This window comes from Protopterus annectens, chromosome 16.part0 (genome assembly GCF_019279795.1).
Source record: "Protopterus annectens isolate FY-2018-M chromosome 16.part0, PAN1.0, whole genome shotgun sequence".
In the NCBI taxonomy this organism is placed as follows: Eukaryota; Metazoa; Chordata; order Ceratodontiformes; family Protopteridae; genus Protopterus; species Protopterus annectens.
This window is the reverse complement of record NC_056750.1, coordinates 804,583,082-804,605,581: the sequence shown is the minus strand read 5'-3', so window position 1 is coordinate 804,605,581 and position 22,500 is coordinate 804,583,082. Positions and strand designations below refer to the sequence as shown.

The 22,500-nt window shown below is 40.7% G+C and overlaps 1 protein-coding gene across 1 annotated transcript in view; it reads left to right on the top strand.

Annotated features, from left to right (window-relative positions):
• Positions 1-22,500, top strand: part of FKBP15 (FKBP prolyl isomerase family member 15) — a 1,242,294-nt gene that overhangs the window by 173,871 nt on the left and 1,045,923 nt on the right. Inside the window, exons 3-5 of the mRNA XM_044057970.1 lie at positions 9,901-9,979; positions 10,514-10,592; positions 13,426-13,474. Coding sequence (XP_043913905.1) covers positions 9,901-9,979; positions 10,514-10,592; positions 13,426-13,474 — 207 coding nt within the window. The remainder of the gene's footprint in view (positions 1-9,900; positions 9,980-10,513; positions 10,593-13,425; positions 13,475-22,500) is intronic.

Below are 22,500 nucleotides of genomic sequence, written 5' to 3'. Positions count from 1 at the left end.
ACCTTTATTTAGCGCTTTTGTCAGCTGTCAGCATTGACTTCTTCAGAATACAAAAAAGCACACTGAACCACTTGTTAAATATACACTTTGTCACATGACTTACAACATTTAAGCAATTTAAAGGTGTATGTTCATATTGTTTAAAAAAATGAAATTAATGATAACTTCCCTATAATACTAGCAGCAGGAAAAGCATCATTTTCTATACATAACATTGAAAGCAGCTTTTGGAACAGACAGCTGTGTTATGCAAACTGGTATGATAAAACATAAAAAAACCTGTACAAAGCTAATAACCAAATTCTCAGAAATAAATAATAAATAATCTCCTAATTCTTTAACAATCTATTAGCTTAAAATATCCTTAATAAAATTACATTTTTATTTACATATGAAATTCAGCTTTTAACTTGAGATAGCTAGAAATGGAAACAGTTTCATTAAGCCCGGGGGGGGGGGGTGTATGTTGCATTGCACTTAAGCTGCCATATTAATTCTCGATGCTCTACTAAAAAAATCTCAGAAGGACCCCCCCCCTGTTGTTGTTTCCTATTTGTTCAAGGGCACTGAATTTAAACTGATGACAAGGGTGTTCTTTTATGTGTTTGTATAATGCATTCTTGAGATTGTTCTTTTTTATATCATGTAAATGTTGGTAAACTCGCTTATTGAGGCTATTAATAATCTTCCCTATGTAGAAACTATAGCACTGTTGGCAAATCGCTACATATATCAGACATCTACTTTGACAATTAAGCCTTTGCTTCAGGACTACCCTATCAAAACCCCTAATATACAGAGACTCATTCTTCAAAATGTAGGGGCATTGATTACAATGTCCACATTTCACCATCTTGCCTTTGTTCACATTGGTTACATTAGTTTCGAACAAGTTATTTATTGTCTTGTCTTTCTTATATACTACTACCGGATAGTCACCTAATTTATTTTTAAATTGTTGTTCCATGTCAAAAAGTACCCAGTTGTGATTTAAAATTTCTTTGATTTTACCAGAAAGTGGGCTAAAAGTAAGAACCATAGAGTGTTGAAAATAATTCTTGGTAATATGTGGTATGTCTACCCTACCACTGCTATTGTTATGTACCCCCCTTTAATATGGGTAAAAAAAATGGCCTTACTTTCTCTTTGTGATAACTTCCTGAAGTATGGGTTCTAGAAACTGTATGGGATACCCTCTTCCTAGTAGCATATGGGTTCTAGAAACTGTATGGGATACCCTCTTCCTAGTAGCATATGGGTTCTAGAAAGTGTATGGGATACCCTCTTCCTAGTAGCATATGGGTTCTAGAAACTGTATGGGATACCCTCTTCCTAGTAGCATATGGGTTCTAGAAAGTGTATGGGATACCCTCTTCCTAGTAGCATATGGGTTCTAGAAAGTGTATGGGATACCCTCTTCCTAGTAGCATATGGGTTCTAGAAAGTGTATGGGATACCCTCTTCCTAGTAGCATATGGGTTCTAGAAAGTGTATGGGATACCCTCTTCCTAGTAGCATATGGGTTCTAGAAAGTGTATGGGATACCCTCTTCCTAGTAGCATATGGGTTCTAGAAAGTGTATGGGATACCCTCTTCCTAGTAGCATATGGGTTCTAGAAAGTGTATGGGATACCCTCTTCCTAGTAGCATATGGGTTCTAGAAAGTGTATGGGATACCCTCGTCCTAGTAGCATATGGGTTCTAGAAAGTGTATGGGATACCCTCGTCCTAGTAGCATATGGGTTCTAGAAAGTGTATGGGATACCCTCTTCCTAGTAGCATATGGGTTCTAGAAACTGTATGGGATACCCTCTTCCTAGTAGCATATGGGTTCTAGAAAGTGTATGGGATACCCTCTTCCTAGTAGCATATGGGTTCTAGAAAGTGTATGGGATACCCTCTTCCTAGTAGCATATGGGTTCTAGAAAGTGTATGGGATACCCTCTTCCTAGTAGCGTATGGGTTCTAGAAAGTGTATGGGATACCCTCTTCCTAGTAGCATATGGGTTCTAGAAAGTGTATGGGATACCCTCGTCCTATTCTCTAAAATTCCTATTTCCTTTAGAGAAAATTCCTCTTCGCTGACCATCCTTGCCAACCTAACTCCCTGCCCCTTCACCAAAGATCTCTTTTGGTGCATTGGGTGAGCACTGGAAAAGTGCAGCAAATATATTGGAGTAGGTTAGCTTCCTGTATAACATGGAGGTAAATCTGTGATCGACTTTATACTTCCTGATAGTGATGTCCAAGAAGTGTATACTGTCGTCATTAATGTCCATTGTGAACTGTAGAAACTGTGTACTTTTATTTAAGAATTCAAAGAATTCATTCAATAACTCCTGAGTCCCTCCCCATAAAATAAGGATGTCATCCAAATAACGTCCATAGAATTTACAATATTTAAATAGTTTGGATGTGAAAACCTTGGAAGTTTCCCATTCAGCTAGGACAATATTAGCAAATAGGGGCGCACGTGATGCCCCCATGGCCACCCCTATCTTTTGTTTAAAATATTGCCCCTCAGAGAATGAAGTTATTGTTGAGTATCATATCCATAACTGTTTGGAGCATCAATATTCTGGAATGTGTAAAACCAGAATGCTTGCAAAGAAAATCATAAAACATACTGATACCCTTCTGGTGTGGAATAACTGTAAATAAGTGACTGACATCAATTGTGGCAAATAAAAGATGTTCATTGTACATATCCTGTTGAATTTTCTTAAGACAATCCCATGAGTCTGTAATATATGTGGGAATTGTTTTAATAAATCCTTCAGGTTTAAGTCTATATACTTAGCCATAGAAAATGTCTTTGCCTTGGCATCCGCTATGGGCCTTAAGGGGGGATCAGTGGTAGACTATTAACTTTATAAATGGGTAGTAATATATTTTTGTGTGCGAGTGTTGGTGTATTTGCTGTATAATTTTCTTCTTCCTGTCAGTGACTTGAAGCATGGCAAAAGGGGGTTTTAAGAAGTATGTAAGACGCCCTTTTCAGGTGGGCATACTTTGTGTGCACACTGCTTAGGACCTGAGCATCTGAAAAGCAGTGCGATATCTGTGACGCATTTTACCCTGGGCCCTCACAGAGAGGAAAAACAAACTGATTTTGAAGGTGGTGGTGCTATGACTTTCTCAGAAGCCATCACTGGGGCTCAACCTTCACTTCCAAGTGTAGGATCACGCCAAAAGATCTAGGTCTGTTGACATGCCATCTTCTGTGGATCGTAAAAAGAAGTGACAGAGGTCGGATCTTACTTCCCCAGTTCCATGCAAGTCTAAGGATCCAACAAAGATGGTGACCCCAGATTCCCAAAAAAAAGTCTGATAAGCCTTCGTATCCAAAACCCATGCCCCGAACTGTTTACCTACCATCCTGGGATCCGGTGCCCTCTAGGGTACCCTGTCCATTCCTGGAGAGGCACTCTAGGCTTTCGTCCTTGGTATCCTCACACTCTTCAGAGATTCTGATTTGAAGCTGATTTTGCTAGGATGGTGAAGGAGCTGGTTGTGGATCAACTTCAGAGTAGTGCCCTTAGAGTCTCTACTCTATTGGATCAGGGACCTCTGCCAACATCCACCTCCTCCTCTAACCTGACACTTGGTTTCGTGTTTTTGGGTCCAAGTGCTCCAGGCCCATCTGGGTCAGGTGTGAGGAAGCTAGTTTCCTGGGATCCAACAATGACTCTAGCTCTGACCCTTTCTGAGCCAGATGTTTCTTGGAGCTAGGGCTTCCACATCAGGTCCGAGGGGGTGCAGTCAACTCCGAGGTTTTCGCAGCTATCTCTCCCTCTGAGCTTTGGCGTATGATAGTTCGGCTCCAGCTTCCTCCTTGGGTGGACAGCCTGCAGGGGGAGGGTGCTAACGGACCATGGACCTATCGCTCTGTTCAGTTGATCTCCTGTTCCCTGGGGAGGTTGGCTTTCGAGGTAGTGAAGCGGGTCTTTTCTGAACCTTCAGGTGGGTCCTCCACCCCCCCCCCGGCTCTATCCTTAACCACTCTGTCTCGTGAGCCTCGCCACAGGGCCAGCTGGTCCAAAGTTTCCAGACTGCCCAGTCTGGGATTTCTTCCTCTTCCAATACTTCCCTGGACCATCCCACTGAGGGGGGTCCCTAGGAAGAGGCAGTGTAAGAGGAAGCTTGTAGCTGCATCCCAACAGTCTCTTACCATTGATACTGACCTCTGTGAAGGAGAAGGGTCCCTCAAATCACCACCCAATGATGTCTTCTTCAGAGACATCCTGGAACTCCTAAAGCAAAAGGGTAGCTGGTCTGTCCAAGGTCCTTCTTCCAAGGAGTCTGTATGTCTGGAAGCTTTCAGGAACAGCCCATCTACTTCCTAGGTAGCCCTGCCGCCCAACAGATTTGTAGACCTAATTTATCTGAAGGCTTGGATGGAAACTAACTTGACCAAATCCATCCCAAAGAGACCAGATAAAGCTATGGCATTGCTAATAGAAAGGAAGTTTTGGAGTAGGGCCATACCAGTTGATGCCATGGTTGTGGCGGTGGCCACAAAAAAGGAACTCGTGGAGGAGAGTTCAACTGCCCATCCTCCTAATAGAGAGTCTAGGGCGATGGACAGGTTGGGAAAGCGAGTGCATGCATCAGGGACTTTTGCAATTTGATCGCTGAATTACCTAGCCTGTTTTATGAGGTTGAAAAGGGATCTACTCAACAAACTTTCCAACTCATTGGCAAGGACCATGACTGAAGGGACCCAAGCATCTCTGGTTCTTCAGTTGGCTATCTTAAAATTGATTATGAACTCCTCCATGAGGCTTATATCTAATGTAATAGAAGGTACTTCAAGGGTGGCGGGTTCAGGCATATCCATGAGGAGGCATGCCTGGATGTGTCTGAGTTTGCAGAGATTTTCAAGTCTTGTTTTGTCAGCACTCCATTTGCTGGCTCCTCCCTTTTTAAGACCCACTATTAAAGAAACACTTTCCAGTTGTGAGAAGGACAGAAATACCTTTTCTGCAATTGGAGTACATTTCTTGACTCCCCAAAGAACCTTTTCAGGGAATCAGTGGGGAGGATGCAAGATGTGGTTCAAAAAACCTCAAGGTCCATTCCAAGACACATGTGGCACTGGTACTCCTAAATGTAGAAGGGGAAATAATGGCAGAGAATGCCCTCGCGGCAGAGGAGGCCTGCAACATACAGGATCCAGAGATACTTTCTTTGATGGGCCCTATCAGTGCTCATGAAAGGAGGCCTGATCGCCTACTTCTGAATGGAGTCAGGGGTTGTCTTTCCCTGCACCTAACCACCTGGCTCAAAATAACAAATGACAATTGGGTGCCGAGAATTATTACCAGAGGCTATACCATACCTTGTTCCTTCCACCCCCAGTAGTTAAAAGCTCCCTGTCATTCCACCCAGTGGGAGGGAGCATGTAACTCTACAGATTCAGTGGAAAAACGGCCATCCAGGAGGTCCCACCAGACAAAATAGGGTCCAGAACTTGCTCAAGGTTCTTTTTACTTCCAGAGAAGACAGGGGACTGGAGACCCATTTTGAATCTGTGTATTAAACAAGTCTGTCAAACATACCAAGTTCCGGATGGTCATTGTGCAGTCCTTTCTACTCTTTCTGGGCAGGGCAACTGGATGTGCTCTGTAGACCTCCAGGATGCGTGCTACCACATAAAGGTGAACAGTCAGTCAGGAGGTTCATGAACTTCCAAGTGGGAGCCAGTCATTATCAGTTCAGAGTGCTGCCATTTGGTCTCACCATGGCCTCCAGGGTGTTTACAAAGTGCATGGCAGTAGTAACGGCACATCTCCGGCTGCAAGGAATCAGGGTAGTCCCATATTTGGATGACTGGCTCATCACTGCTCCAGCCAGGTGTCAATTGCTTCAAGCAAGAGACCATGTACTGAGAGTTTGCTTAGATCATGGGATCACCATAAATCATGACAAGTCCAACTTTTAGCCCACCCAGGTTCATAAGTTTAGTCTTCAGTGCACAGTCCATGATTGTGTCCCTCCCAACGTCCGTCCTGGATATAAACTGTCGGTAAACAAATCGGCATAATAATTACAATACAAGGGCCTCAGCCAAAACAGTACTACAGAAATTAGGCTCCATGTTGGCAGCTATAATTCTAGTGACCCTAGCAAGGTATCGCATGAGAATTTTACAATGGATGCTGCCGACAAAATGGTCCTTCACTCATTCAATGTCCACAAAAGTATTAGTGACACAGACTTGCCAGCCCCAACAAGGCCGACCATTCATATACTCCCTCAGCCCAAGGCCATAGTGACCACGGATGCCTCTCAAATTAGGTGGGATGGCATTACGAGGGGATAACAGTCCAAGGCACTTGGTCCCCCGAAGAGGCCGGTCTGCATATCAGCGTTCTAGAGATGAGGGCAGTGCTTCCAGTGCTGCAGGCACTCCAACACCCCCCCTTCCTGGAACACTTGAGTTTAAATGGACAACATGCCAGTAGTTTGGTACATCAATAGACCAGGAAGAACAAAGTCTTACCCCCTGCGTTGAGAAGCTCTCTGGGTGTGGCAATGGGTGATATCTTTCATTTGGTTTCTGGTGGCAATCCACTTTCCGGGGAAGTCCAGTTTGATGGCGGACAAGCTCAGCAGGTCCATTCTGTTACCTCACAAATGGTCCTGCAGTCAAGAGGTGGTGAACATGATCTTCCTTGTTGCAATCTCTTCACATCTCCCCTATACAAGTGCAGCAGCTACTTTACCATGGTCCCCCTGATGAAGATGTTGCAGAGGGATGATCTTCTACAGGATTACCCCCCCCCCCGGGTTTGTTAATGTGCCTGTTCCCCAACTCCCTTGATTCCCAGGTTTCTGTAGGAAGCATCCAGATTGAAGAGCCGAGTAATCCTCATTGTGCCATACTTGCCTCAACAGCTATGGTTCCCTTTTCTTTAGCCTCACCTTTAGTTTCCACCTTGGATTCTGGAACCTATTCTGGACATTTTGTCCCACCCAACAGGACTAATTTACCCAGATATCCCAAGTCTAAAATTGACCACATGGTTTCTCCTGTTCCAATGATGGCCAGACAACCTGTGCTTTCTTCACAGGTCCATTCTATTTTATTATCGTCCTTTAAGGCATCTACCAGAAAGTTATACAAAAGCAAGTGGAAACGTTTCTAGGTGGTCTCTTTGGAGCTAGTTCATCAGTGATCAACGTTCAGCTAGCAGCAATTTTGAATTTTCATGTCTGATTCCAGGCTTCTCCTTTAGCTTCCACATAAATTTGTAGTTTTTTGAAAGGCGCGCTATTGCTCAGACCCATGTTTAAAGACTCTGCCCCTCCATGGGATCTAGCTCTAGTATTGCAAGCTTTGACTCAGTCTCCCTTTGAACCTGCAGCAAAATATGATTTGAAATTCTTAACCTGAAAATTCAACATTTTTAGTGGCTATAAATTTGACCAAAAGGATATCAGAACTTTAAGCTTTGTCCTCCAAACCCCCTTACCTAATTTTTCATAAGGGCAGGGTTTCCTTGCGTATCATTGCTTTCTTTCCACCAAAGGTGGTGTAAGAATTGAATATTAACTAGATCATTAACCTTCCTGTGCTCTTCCTAAACTTCAGTAATAAAACAGAATATTTATTGCAATCACTTTATGTACACAGACAATTAAGATTATACTTACACCATACAAAGGACCTGAGAAAGTCTCTGACCAACTAATCTCTTTTGCACACCAGAGACTGGGAAAAGCTGTCACTTGTGTCCATAGCCAGATGGATTACAGAATGTGTATAATTTGTGTAAAGTAAATTGAATATCCCTCTTCACAAACACTTGAAAGCCCCTTCTATCAGGCCTCTGGCTACCTCTGCTGTTTTTCCTAGAGACCCTCCATGGATGATATTTGTGCGGCTGCTACTTTGTCAAATCCGCATACCTTTTATTGATAACTACAAATTAGATCTGGTCTTGAGGGCAAGAGCAGCCTTTGGTTTGGCCATTCTTAGGAACATCCTTATTTAAGGCCACCCAGGGCTTGGGTAGCTGGGGACTCTCTCATACGTTGATTGTGATTTAAAGTTGGGAACATCATGTAAAGAAGTTATGTAGTCACCATAATGTTCCATCTGTGTTGTCCATTTTCATTTGTCATAAACTCCCCACTCTCCTAATCCCTGCCCATAGACAAGAAGTCAGTATATGAGGATTCAAAAGACACCTTTAAATACCTTCTGACTTGGTCTCCAGTGATGGTCTCCGTCCATAGTTTCTGCCATCTTCTTTCCTTTCGAGCTGTATGTATTATCTGAGGGAAATAGGAGTGTGGCATTATGGGTAGAGAGGAGCTCCAGAGTTTGTAGACTTCCATGAGCTGAAAAATAGTGTCAGAGTCAGAACTGAGGGTCTGATCCAAACCCATACATTGATGGTGAAAGATAATAGGTAACACAGATGGAACGTTTTGGTGAGTCCTTAATTTCTTTTTTGGATCATTGGATGCATAATCAATGGGCGGCCATGGTGGTGCAGCGGTTAGCGTTGTCACCTCACAGAAAGAGGTTCTCCGGTTAGATCGTCTGCTGGGGTGCCTTATGTGCGGAGTCTGCATGTCCTCCCTGTGGTTGCATGGGTTTCCTCCGGGTGCTCCGGTTTCCTCCCATGTTCCAAAGACATGCTGTAGGTGGATTGGATACTCTAAACTGGCCCTAGGCGTGAGTGCGTGCGTGTGTGCCTTCTGTGGAAGGTTGGGTGCCGGGCTGGCAACTCGACACCGTATAACTCCACTGCCGGTCATGAGCAGATAGGTGATCCACTGTGGCGACCCCTAACTGGGAAAAGCCGAAAGAAGGAGGATGCATAGAGTCAGTGCAAAGTAGTGGGCAGAGAAAAACTGTAAACCTTATAGGAAGGACTGAACCAATTACGGACTCTCCCTTCCCTCTTTCCTTGTCAGTACCTTGGGATAATGCTTTTAAGGAAGCTGAGAGGAGCTTCTTGTCCTTAGAAAAGAGTGCTTGCTCCAGCTGTTTGCACAACTGTCCAGTGCTGCCATTGTCTGTTCACATTCTGTTATTTATTCTAAGCATGTATATTTCAGCCTATTTAGTACTGCAGTGCACTCCTATATTTCAGGCTTAGCCAAGCATCACACTCCATTAAGGGCATTATAGACCTTATTTAAGAATGCCTCCAAGGCATATGCCATGTAGAACATTGAGTGAAACTCGTGCTATGTTAGAAATTAGGGCGTATTTTACAGTGGAATAGTACACTAGAGCAGTTTTCCCCTTAACATTTTAGGAGGGAGGTGAAGGAAAACCTATGGATGGTTATCTTTCACTTTGAATTCCGAAATATTGTTGGCATAGTTGTTGCTAAGCTAATGAAAAATAAAAAATGTGCATCAGAAATATCTACACATCTTTTACTGTCCTGATATTGAAGTCCATTATTAACATTTGAGGAGGAGTAAAATTACATTTTTTTTTAAAACTTTCTCAAAAATGAAAGTGGCAGCTGAAGTAGGAAGGTTTGAAGCAAAATAGTTGTAAGATGAAAACAGTACCCAACAATAGTTAATTTGTTTTAAAGTCTCAGTATAATGAAAATTCTCTGCATTTGAACTAGGCTTCTGCTTTTGTTGACTTGTGATTTTCGTGTGGTCAACCATCTTAAGTAAAACTCCTACTAGTATGTATTAAGTGAGAATCTTTGCAATTCTAGATATGAAATGAGACGGCTCCTTACAGCACTGACGTGACAGGGGGCTTCTGGTTGTAAGTGGGGGGGATGCAAAGACCATTTAATCTGCAGTTACCTGGGCATACTGTGCAGAAATGTTTGTAGTTTTTCCTCTGTCATCATCCAGTATACTGCCTTTGTTTCTGATGGCTTTGATATTGTTGTTGTGTCTCTTTTGCAGGTCAGAATGCACAGAAGTCTGGAGCGGCCCCAGCACCACTGGCTGTGCTTTATGCCTGCGCCGTCCATGCATATCGATAGTAAGTAAGCAGTTGAAAAGCGTTGTGCATTTAGTGGAAAGCTGTAGTGTGTAGTAATCGGCTAATGTTATCAGACTTGTACTGTGCATGTGCATGTGTGCACCTGTGTGGCTGTGTCTCACCCAGCTGTAACACTCTTCAGCCTGGTTGGATATGTCCAGAGCCCACTGACATAATCTCTCTGGAGACATGATATACTCATCTTGAATGGACAAGTAGCCACTTCATTTCTGTGAAAAGGACGTGGGCAGAACAGTGCCCTTCATGTAAGAACACACCTCTTTTACTGGGAATGTTATTCTTTCGCCTACTTTCATCCCTTTAATAGGTATACATTTCAGCATCTTATTTTGCAGGAAATCCCTGCACTGTGACATTTGAGTAGTTTTGAGTTGTTTAAATTTCCTATAGGGGAGATGGGTTATTTGAATGTTCTCCATGTATTTCCTACTGTTTGGGCATTTTGATTATGTTGCTAATTTAAGTTGCATTTACCTTGTCCGGTAATTTACTGTAACACTTTTCTGCCCACAGTGTTAATGGACAGTATGTGAAACAAGGGAAGCTGGGAACTGCTGTTCTGGGTAACCATACCACTAAAGAGGTGAGATGTGTCTTCTTTTTACAGGGAACTGATGGACTAGTACTTCTGCCTTGATTTTACAGCAAACCTGGAGATAAAACAGATGATAATTTTTTTCTCCTAATGTTTGATTCCAAGATCAGATACACTAATTATGCTGTTATTTTTGTGCAAGAGATACCTGTACAGAATAATTATGGATGCCCTTTTCCGTGTTTTGTGATCTCAGAGAATGTATACACAAGTGTGTGTGTGTGTGTGTGTGTGTGTGTGTGTAATATAAACTTACACACACACACACCTGCAAATTGAGTCAGAAAACCAAATCTGCAAAGATAGAAACACAAGTAAGCACACACATTCCAACATCATAAATGAAATTCAAAAATGTATTCAAGTGATGGATACTCAAATTCTTTTTATTCACAATGTATAACAATTAAATCAAGTCATATAACAAACTTAAGTGAATTTAGAGAGAGATTGGCAAAACTTTGTACAACATGCTGCTACTTATAGAAGTAATAAACTTGTCCTTAGAACAGTATTCATCTTCAGAAAAAAAAATTCAAGCAGGGCTTTCATTTAAATGTATTTAATACCCTAATTTTACCAAGTACTTCAGTCATGTTCATTCAGTCTAGGAGGGAAATAATGCCTCAGTTAAAACTATCCATCAGTGTGCTTTTGTAGTAGGCAACTGATTTAAATGTAAATTGGATGCATTACCCCATGGTATAACACTATCTATTCCAGTAAAAGTGAATGTACCAGAATGAGGTATTAGTGCATGTTTATAAAGTGCACTGCATTTTCATTAACATTTGGTCATGTGTTACTTAAAGAGTAAAGCTATTGGTTCTTTAAACATTCTAGAAGTTCCCCCTCCCCCCCTTTGGAGTTGCGCTGAGTGGTTCCTTTAAGTACCTTTATTGAATTATTACATAAGACAAAGGCAAACCTAGACTTATGTAAAGGAAAACAAGACAAATCATGTTAACATGTTCTCTGTTACAAACATTATGTCGCATACACATACATGCTTTTATCCAATTATCATCAGTCCATCATTACATAAATTGCTCAATTTCTGCCTTCCCTTAAACCCCACTTTTATTTATTTCATTTGTTTACCGGCATAGTCCAACTGGACACATGTCCATTTACAGTGGAGGCCCAGGGAGAAAAGCTCCACATTCAGTACAGAAAAACAAATAGTTGTACAATATGATAACAATATGAACATGACAACAGATAAAAATACAACTTTTGATACAAAAAAACAAAATTAGACACTAGATAAATAATACAACTTTCGATACAGAAACAGAAATTGATAACTAGATAAGCATTATAACTGACTATAGAGACAGGGATTACTTAGCAATTAATTAGTGTAAGTTTAGCATGAGCTGGTATAACTATTAGAAACTTGAGTAGAAAATAAAATTCCTGATACTACAGAAAAAAAAAATTACAGTGGGAATAATTGGATATGAAGCTGTCTGGAGTGGTAGAAACGGTGATGATTAGGTAATGCATGGACATAGCCAGGAATTCATTAAGTGTAATTTAAGTGAGTTTTTGAACAGCGTAATAGTGGAGGCAGAAGGTAAAGCAGGGGGAAGGTTATTCTAGGATTTAGCTACGTTATGGGTTAATAATGCTTTACCTGCAGTGTTGTTAGTCTTAGAGACACAAAGGAGTGATTTGTCAGTGGAGCGAAGGGGACGATTTGATTTGTAGGGCGTGAGTAGGTGACTAAGTGCTGGGGTTCTATCAGGATGTCTTACAGTATTGTAGGCAATGATTAGTTAATGGTAGAGTAGTTGGGGAAATCCTAGCCATTTTAGTTCCTTTGAAGGTGCAGTTATTAGCGAACTTGGCAGTTTTGTTGTAACATGTCACAAATCTAGCAAGATCATGTTTTCTGATATGTGTAAGCATTGGTGCCGCATACATTAGAGTGGACAATAGATGGGTTTGGGCTAGGGAGATTCTCGCTTATTTTGAGAGAAAGTTTTTATGTCTGTATAGTGTTCCCATTTTTTTTACAGACTTTTTTGGTGGTTTGTGAAATGTGGACATGAAACTGTAGGTTTTTGTCAATTTCTACAGCCAGGAGTTTGGTGTGTTCAGAGGGGGTGATGATAGTACCATTTATGAAAGTGATTGAAAAGGATAGAGAGGTAGGAATAGATTTGTTGGGGGTGAAAAGAACCAGTTTAGTCTTTTTTGGGATTTAGGATAAGCTGGATCTGAGTAATCCAACTTTCCACTAAACTAAAAGAATCTTGAGTGCGTTGTAACGTGCTAAGTGAGGGTGCAGAGCAGATAAGTTGAATCGTCTGTGTACTGTACGAGTGTGTAGCAGGGTGAGTGGCGGTATGAAGATTGTTAGTAAAAACGAAAAGATAATTTTTAAACCAGGCAATAGTTGGAGGGGCAAAGGCTAGGGAGGCAAGAGTGTCTAGAAGTAGGGAGTGTGAGACCATGTCAAATGCTTTCGAAAGGTCTAAAAATATAGCAGATACAAAGTTGTTGTTTCTGTGATGGTTTACCAGGTTAGTAAAAGAGAGAAAAGAGCGGTTGGTGTGCTATGGTGTTGCCCAAAGCCATGTTGTGTGGAGAAGATATGATTGTGCGCATTTAGAAAATTCATTACTTGAGAGTATATACATTTTTCGAGTAGTATAGATAGAGGGGATAGAATCGCATTTGGACAATAATCAGAGAAATTATAGGAATTACCACCTTTGTAAAGTGGAATAATATGTGAAACTTTCCATAGTTGAGGGGATGTAGGCTTCCTGTATGGGAGCGATTGATAAGGATGGATACAGGGTAAGAAATGGACTTGAAGCTACTTTTGAGGAAGTTAGCAGGAAGATTGTCTGCAGCAAGGGTGGTAGGCTTTAGTTTTAGGAGGAGTTTTTTAATAGAAGAGGTAGGAACAGATGAGAGAATAAAGGAGGGGATGTTATCGGGCTGTTTTGTTGAGATATCTAAAAGTTTGTTTTTGGATAGTGGGGAGGATAAGGTCAGCATAGATTCTGTAAAGTGTTGATTAAATTGGGAGTCTATGTGTTTAGTATTGTTGGTGGAGGTGGGAGTTGGAGTGATGGTTTTACCTGGTTTTAACAATGAGTTGATAGTATGCCAAAACTTCTGAGGGGTCTTTTGAGTGATCATTTTGGGCAGCAAGTAAATAATTCTGTTTATCCAGTTTGGTTTGTGTCTTGGCCTGATTTCTGAGTTATTGGTAGTTTTGTTTGGATAGACTAGTGTTTTCTCTTTTCCACATTTTCCAAGCCTTGTCTCTAAATTTCAGTAGGGCTGTTGTGTTCCTCCTTCTCTAAAACATTGTTCTGCATGTATTGTTCCCACAATTTCCGTTTATATATAGTTTGCTTTCTACCCTTTAAGGTCCCAGTTCCAAATTGCTTTTTTGGCAGCCTCCAGAAATTAAAATTAACAAGGCCTTACTGTGTGCATCCCAGCCCAAAACATAATTTCCTTAGTTACACCCATTTGCACACCCAATATTTTTGACATAGTACTCTATAGGGAATTTTTGAAGTCTTCCAACTCATTATACTCCACAAAAATGCATTTCAATTTAACTATTTCCACCCAGTTACACCTCTAGCATTTGCCATTTAGCTGAAGAAAAAAATCTTTGTAGCCTGCTTGGAGTATAAAAATACTTATGCAAACAATTCCATGCAAAAATCCTAAGTCTTTTAGACTTTGTTGCATGTTTGGTCCTCCCATTGTTTCCTTGAGAACTGCTTATCCAATCTCTCTTCCCAATCTTCTAATCTCCTCTAATTCCTCTTGTTAATGGGCAATATTTTATATGCCCTGCTAATATCACTTTTTAATAGCAGCTTATGTTGTAGATTCAACTAAAAACTCTACCAGAGCAGGTCTTTCACTTCGGATTCCCCTATCTTTCTCTTTGTCTCTGCTCTGTCAGTCTCTGATAGGGAAGGAAGGCAGGCTGTAGCTTGCAGTCCAGATGTCTTGCCGGCCTTTTCCCATTCTGTTACCTCTCTCTCTCTCTCTAGTTGCTTCTAATACCTTGGTTTCTTCGCCAGTTTTTTATAGTAAATTCCAGCCCCATCTTTCCTATTCTTTGTACCCCTAATTGCAGTCACCCCTATCAGCAGAATCTCCTTTCTCCATTTTCGTGTTGGCTTAGTTCTTGGAATACTTTCTGCTTCTTTATGAATATAGTATTCTATAGGGCTGTATACAGAGTCCCATTTTCTCTTTATTTCTTGAATTTCCCCTGCTTCATCTTCATCTCTTTCCGGTTTAAATTATAATTTTCTGTTTGTGTTATGTATATTAGCCTTAAATGTATAGCAATAAAATATCCCATCAAATCATGTAATCCTAAACCACCTTTTTTTTTCTGTTGGAAAGATCAGTTTATCCCACTTGACCTTTGCCCATTTTCCCTTCCCGTTAAAATCCTTCAACTTTTCCTTAATTACTGTCCACAATTTCTTCTCTGGTTGATAAAAACAATATACCTGACTAGTTTATAAAACTAAAGAGACTAAAACATTTTTACTGCTTGTATCTTGCTAGCCTTATCCATAAATGAGATCTTCTGTTTTCTGTTTTTATATTATTTTTGGTTTAGTCTCTTCCCACATATTTTTAACTACCAGAACAGAACCCTTTTAACCTATACTTTATTTTATCTGGTCCCCATAAATATGGGTATTACTGAACTAATTCATGCGTGGGTACATAGTTTACGGCTATAGCCTATGTTTTCTTTCCATTAATTTTATATCTCCGAAGAACTTGAAACTGTTTCAAAACACCGGAAAAGGACTTCAGTGTTGAACAATCTATCTGGTATAAAGGAGTAATGTTTGCAAATAAAGCTAGCTTTTCTTGATTACCGTACCAGTTATATCCTTGAATTTCTGTGCCCCCCCCTTTTTTTTTTGCCAATGGTTCTCAATGTAATGCAGATAAGAGAAAGAGGGTACCCCTTCCTGATTCATCTATTCAAACACAACATAGAGGAAACCCTCCTACTTTAATTTTGTGCCTCCAGTCCCCCATATATCCTCCTAACTAACCTTATTGCATCAGGGAATGCAAATGCTTCAGTTGCCATACTCAAAAAAAATTCCAGCTTATTCTGAATGCTTTTTCTGCATCAAGACCAAGCAACATCATTTGTATTTTCTTATGTTCTGCTTCCCTCTGAATCATCCTATTATAAGTTCAAATGTTTGTCTCCCCTCCACAAAACCACATAGATTCATATCTAGCATTTTTTGCAACACATTTGCCATTCTTTTAGTTATCGACATAAATACTTTTTATAATCCTGGTTTATAATTGAAATGTGCTTGTGTGAAGGTGGGTATGATGGGTCTTTACAGTGTTTACGTATTGCAGCTATGGCAGCTTTCTTGCTTCTCCTTTTAAAATACTGTTAAACAAAACCTTCCAGATTTTTATCACTTTCTTACTTCCTAGCTTCTCAACTTCCACAGTAATACCATCTGTTTTTGGAGACTTTTCTGCAGAGTGATTATACGCCACTGTCTTTATTTCTTCTTCTTAAGCATTTACGTATAGAAAAGGACCCAGATATGCACCGCACCATATAAGTAATCCCCCTAGAGTCACATTTTATGCAATTTCATATTTTAAGTGCACCTAAGGAATTTTTAGATGTAAAAATCCTTCTGCCTGGCAGGAGTGCTTGTGCATCTGATTCTGTACTAGAGGGCATTTACTTATTCGTATATTTTACATGTACCTGCTCGATATTCTTTTTTTGACACTAAATGTGTATTCTGTTGACAGAATACTGAACAGTGTATGGTTTGTCAGTGAGACTGACCAATGGCGTTTAATAGAATCACTTAACGTTGGACTTCCTTATAAATGTAAATCTGGAGACTGCTGGGTGGCATTTACTTGTGAATATAATGCATCTGTTCTTGACATTTTTCATCCGTTGTTGGATTTCACTTATTCATATGTTCATAAATGTTTACCAGGCTAAAGACCACAAGGGCTTTTTTAAGGCTAGCCATGCATCCCAAATCTCTGACAAGTTGTGATACCCTTGATAAGTGTAAGCATGGTCCTGGGAAATGAACCATTTACAGGTAACGTCTGTCCATTAGAGAGAGAGATGGCAAACCAGGGATGAATTTCCGGTTTCCCATCCAATTAACCGACTTGCACTTGAATTGGGTAGGGAGGAACTCTGCTTCACATGGATGGGGAGCCTGTTCCATAGACTGGGCAGTCTCTCTCTCTCTCTCTCTCTCTGATACATACCTGTCCCTCCAGCAGGTCTTACTTGTATCACAGGCAAGGTTTAAGTCTTTAGAATGGGTAATTCTGATGCTGTTTGTTTTGTGGATATTCAGGAGGTCCATCAGAGTGGGGTCTGACAATGCCCTGTATGCCAGGCATAGATCACCCCCCCCCCCAAAAGCCTTTAGGAGACAGAATGCAGAGATAGGGCCTTGAGGTAGTCTGCATAGGACATATTACTTATGCCTTTTATTCTTTTAGTGAGGAACCTCTGTGGGCGTTCCACTTGTTGGATATGCTTGCTTAAGTACATACCAAAGGGGGCACTGTACTCAATGATGGGACTGATGAATGCCGAATACAGTGAAACAATGACTTCCTTGGACTTAAATGTCATACCTTTGTTTATAAGTTGCGCAGCATAGAGTGAATTCCTCACCACTGTAGACACGTGATGATCAAAGGCTAGATTAGTATCGAAGTGTGTCCCTCAGTCCCTGACTACTGGGTCAGTTCTAAGGGCTTTGTTGTCAATGTGACAGTTACCAGGGATGGATGACTTCCCAAAGAGATACTATTATGCATTTCTGATACCAGTTGTCTGTCTGTGCGAGCCCCTTCTGGAGAACATTTGTGTCAGCACGAGAGTCAATGACAGCTCCTAATTTGCAATCATCTGCAAATTTAGTCCGTTAGAGGACACTGTCATTGTCTTTGACTTCAGGGAAGTAAATGCCAAAAAGGAACGGTCCAAGGAATGATCCCTGAGGGACTCCACTTATGACTGGCCTGTTTGTAGAGGTGGACTCCCCAATTCTAACTTCCTGGGTCCTATCTGTGAAGTCCGTTGGCTATCCACCGGGTGACATATGGGTTTATAGCTAACCTCTTGAATTTGTCAACAATACCAGAGTGGCCAGGTCAAGGTAGGCAGTGTGAACGACTTCGCTGTCATCCATTGCTTTGGTGATCTTCTCGAAGAAGTCCACCAGGTTGAATAGGCATGAACTGCCCTTGACTAAACCAAACTGGGTTGTGTCTAGTGTCTGGAGGGTTACTATATCTCTATTGATCATCTCCATGATAATTCTTTCCATAGCTTTACATGTAAGACTAGTGAGACTTGTGGTTCAGTAGTTTCAAGGGTCTGTCAATGGCCCACCTTTGTGCAGAGGGATGATTGTTGCCTTTTTCCATTCATGAGACACTAAGCCTGTTTGGCGGCTACAGTTAAATGGTAATTCCATAGGCCGTGATAGGTCATGTTTCATGCTATTAAGAATGCATCCTGGGATACTGTCTGGGCCCATTGATGCAGTGTTCTTTATTTAGTTGTTTTGCATTTGTTAACTGGGTTGGTCCAGCTGGGTAAGAATTTCCCCTTTTTCAGTGGAGACCTGAGGGGAAAAGCCCCAAACAGACATGCAAATAGAGACAAGTTTACAATAATACAGAGCAAAACAATGTCATGAATACAATGGATAAAAAAAATATAATGTACTCAATGGAATTAAACATAGCTATATACAAAAATATAATAAGGGTGTAAAAGGGAAAATGAATCAAGAGGAATGCAGTAAGGGAATTAAGGTTATAGGTAATCATTTGAAAATTAATATGGCATTATTAGATTAGAGGCAAGAAGGAGAAATTGTGTAAGTGCAGGGGGCCTCAGATCTGAGGAAGAAGCTAGTGCAGGAGATAGAGACATGTCTGTACAAGGGGCCTCAGATCAGAGGAAGAGATGGTACAGAAGAAGAAAGAAGTAGAGGAGGGCTGTAGTGAGGGCTGTAGTGATCTAGAGGGAGTGTGTAAAAGTGAGAGCATATAGATATAGTAAGTAATAGAAATAGAAAAGGTCTTGTAGATCAGACTTGGTGGTAAAGTGGGAATAGGGGGAGGGAGGAGTTAAGTAGGGTGGTTGTAGGTACATATAGGGTTGTTAGAGAGAGAGAGAGCATTAAGAACCTGTTCCCTAGTGTGATAGTAGGAGGAGTTGTGTTTGATGACATTTTCTGAGGGAAGATTGAGGGGGTGAGAGGGATAAAGTTGGAGCTGAATTTATCAGCCAGGATGTTTGCAATATCTTCTGGCTCAGTATAGATGGCTGGCTCAGTATAGATGGCTGCATGTACAATGAGCTCTGCACACAATTGTCTATGGCCTTTCAGGTTGCGGACATAGCTAAAGAATGTTTTGTGGTTGTCCTTGGCCTCCGTTGCTTTGGTTTTGGTAGACTTTATTTGTCCTCTGAGTTGCTTGTTTAGTTTGAGAATGCTTTTATCCTGCTGGCTGCTGCACCTTCTAGTTTTTGCCATGATTTTTTTACTCCTGTTATACAGATGATTGATTTTGTGATTCCACCAGGGTGGCTTGTTTTTTGAGTTAGTTCTGTACTTCTTCCTGGTGGGTACATCTACCTCTATGCAGCTATTAACATACTTGTACAGGGTTTCTGTGAACAGTTCTGCATAGGCAGAAGTGTTGTCACAATTTATCGGAGCTTGAAATTTTGCCAGGTTCTCACTTATTAGCAGGAGTTTATCCTTAGAATAGTTCCTAAATATTCCAGGTTTTATTTTTACTTCAAAGGAGACAATTTTGTGGTCTGACCTTGCCAGGAAGGCATTACATTAGGGAGTGTGCAGCAGTCTCCCATATTAGTGAGGACCAGATCCATTATGATTGCATCACTGGTTGGTGTATTGACTATCTTGTCAAGGGAGTTTGTGTTTACAAAATCCAGGAATTTTTGCACATGTTTATTTGGTGTCATATAGGATTCCCATTTAATAGTGGGGTAATTAAAGTCACCCATGTCATATTGGGTTGAATGGTTAGTGTTTCTAATAAGTTTTAAATACATGGTATGGGTTTCCTGGGTCATAGAGGAGGACCTATAGCTTGCAAGGAAGTGGTGTTGGATTTTACCTATGGTGATTTGAACATGTATCAGTTCAAGTGCATTGTCCTGTTTGACCAGCCTTGAAGTATTTATTTTTGATGTAAGCAGAGACACCTTAGTCCCTGCCTGTGAAGTAGCTGGCCTAAATGTGTAGAAGGTGTTATAACCTTGCACTGTTGGTGTTCCATGGCTTTAAACCATGTGTCTATGACTGCACAGACATCATCAGTCTCTAGAGTAAAGTTGAGTTTCTAGGGAGTGGAGCTTTATTTAGACTCCTAGTATTGAGCAGTAATACCTTTATATTTTCTTGATTTTGATTTAATATGTTGGAAGTACCTTCAGTTTAGCATTGACTAAAAAAAAAAGCACTAAGGGGGAAGACAGTCTTCTAATTCTTTCGGCTTTTCCCGGTTAGGGGTCGCCACAGCGGATCACCTGTCCGCTCATGATTGGCAGTGGAGTTTTATGGTGTCCAGTCCACAGAAGGCACTCACATGCATGCACTCACACCTAGGGCCAATTTTTAGAGTGTCCAGTCCAGTCCACCTACAGCATGTCTTTGGGATGCTTGCAAGATGGACAATATTTCTATACGTACTTTAATATTTTGAAAACCACTAGGCTTTACAAACTACTGCATAACCTTGGATACTATTGCAGAAAGCTGCAATATTTATACTGCTGAATTATTCAATAGAGCATATTTTTCATACTTGCCAGAATGCAAAAGCTAAAGTATCCTAAACAAAAATGTTGTGATGAAATGTTGCGAGTGCATCTTAAGTTGAACACTTAACATTATTTGTGAAATTTTAGACATCAGTATCCTTCTGGATTTTTCTGTATTGTAATTATATTACTACTTTGATGTAAAAACTAAACACATTGCCATTTGTACCTTTATAATAGCACTCACCTTCCCAAGATATTTACATTTCTTTAGCTTGTGTTCTATAACAGGATTTTTCAGAAAACTCACAGGAATGTAAATATCTGTACCAGTACTTATATCCTGATCACTGAAAGTGTGAGATTCCACAGCTACTAGGTGAGAATGATAGTTAATACATACAATGTTTCTGACACTGTATATGAACATTTTTCATGTTAAAATAAACATAAAACAGGGAAATATTTCCAAATGATTAACATTTTGAGAGCTTACTTCTATATGAAGTCCAAAGCTACATTCATAACACATCGTACCAAAGCCTAGAGGGGAGAGGTGCAGAACATCCCTGGCAAAGCAGTGTGCTCTGTTGACCATCTCCTTCCATGCCGACAAATTTTGCACCCTTTAGAATGACACCAGAAACTAAGACAATTATTAAAGTCCATCTTTTGGTAGTATTGTGGCATCATCCTTGGAGAAGGTAAAATGCTGCTCCATGCTAGGCCAGCCTGGGACACGTATTCCAAGAGCTCCATGCTGTCTCTCTTCATATAGTCTAGGGAGGGAATGTCTCAGGTCACTTACTCCCACATGGACTATGACAGAGTCATATTGGCAATTTGTGGTCCAGTGAACTAAGTGCATGCGTAATGTGACGGATACTAGCCCGTGATAAGCAACTCACTAACTTTCTACTTGCTTAGCCTGGTAAGAGGGACATCAGCGCGTCTCACAATGAGTCTCCAATGACTAGAATATTGGATTGTGTGGTGACTCGCATTATGGCCTTACAGGTAGAGGCTCCATGAGATGTAGCAGTATGTGTTGATATGCGTGCTGTTTTGAAAGAGTGCATTTGGGGCTGGTGAGGGTATTTGTTGAGTACTTCGTCTAGGAGGTGTTTGCGGTTTAGGAAGGTTACATGCAAGTGCCTCAGCGTATGCGGGTGTGTATGTCTGCTTTGAATTTTGTTTGATTGGTGCAGCGTGTGTACGACTGACATCCTTATTGACATTAAGAGCACTTTTACGTGAGAGCTTTGCCTCCAGTGGCATTGTGTAAATACATCTTTCATGTACCATATCAGTTGGTTTGAGAATTAACTGGTTGAATGTAAACATGAGGCAATTTCTACATTGTCTCAGGATGCCCATATCCACCAAGCCAGTAACAGAGACGGTAGAAAAGTTCATATCCATGGCAACAGACCCTTTTTTATTGATTAGACAGTTGGAGTGAGAATATCAATCACTGTCAGGAGTATCTGGTTTGCAACTATGTGGACAGTGCTTGTCACTGCAAACTAGTTGTCTTGTAAGCAACTAGGTACTGGAGAAACTTCAATGGTGCTTTTACCAGAAAAATGTTACTCAAGGTGTACGAGTCTGTACATAGCACTGTCAAGCACTTGAGGGGAAACTAATAAGTAAACGTAGAAATTATTTAGGCAGATATTCTGAAGTTAGAAACCAATCGAGCAGTACTTACTGAAAACAAAGAATTGGCTTGTCAAGAATGATGAAAAGAGGTCTTGTCTTGTATCATCTCTATGCATGGATCTTTGGCTGAAGTCTGCCATATGATCATAAACGTCTTCATAATCCCAAATATGCCTAAGTCTTAAAAATCCTATACCAGGCTTTCTAAATACAGTAGTGGTTTGTGATTTGAACATCTAATAAATCAATGTCATATATTTCAATAAACTAAACTGAAGCTTATATCAAAATTATTGAAATGTAAATATTGTCAAAAAATGCCTTGAATAATACTGACCCCCCCCGGGGCCTTTTCCCTAAAAAAAATTTGGCAGCCCCCCCAAAAAAAAAACA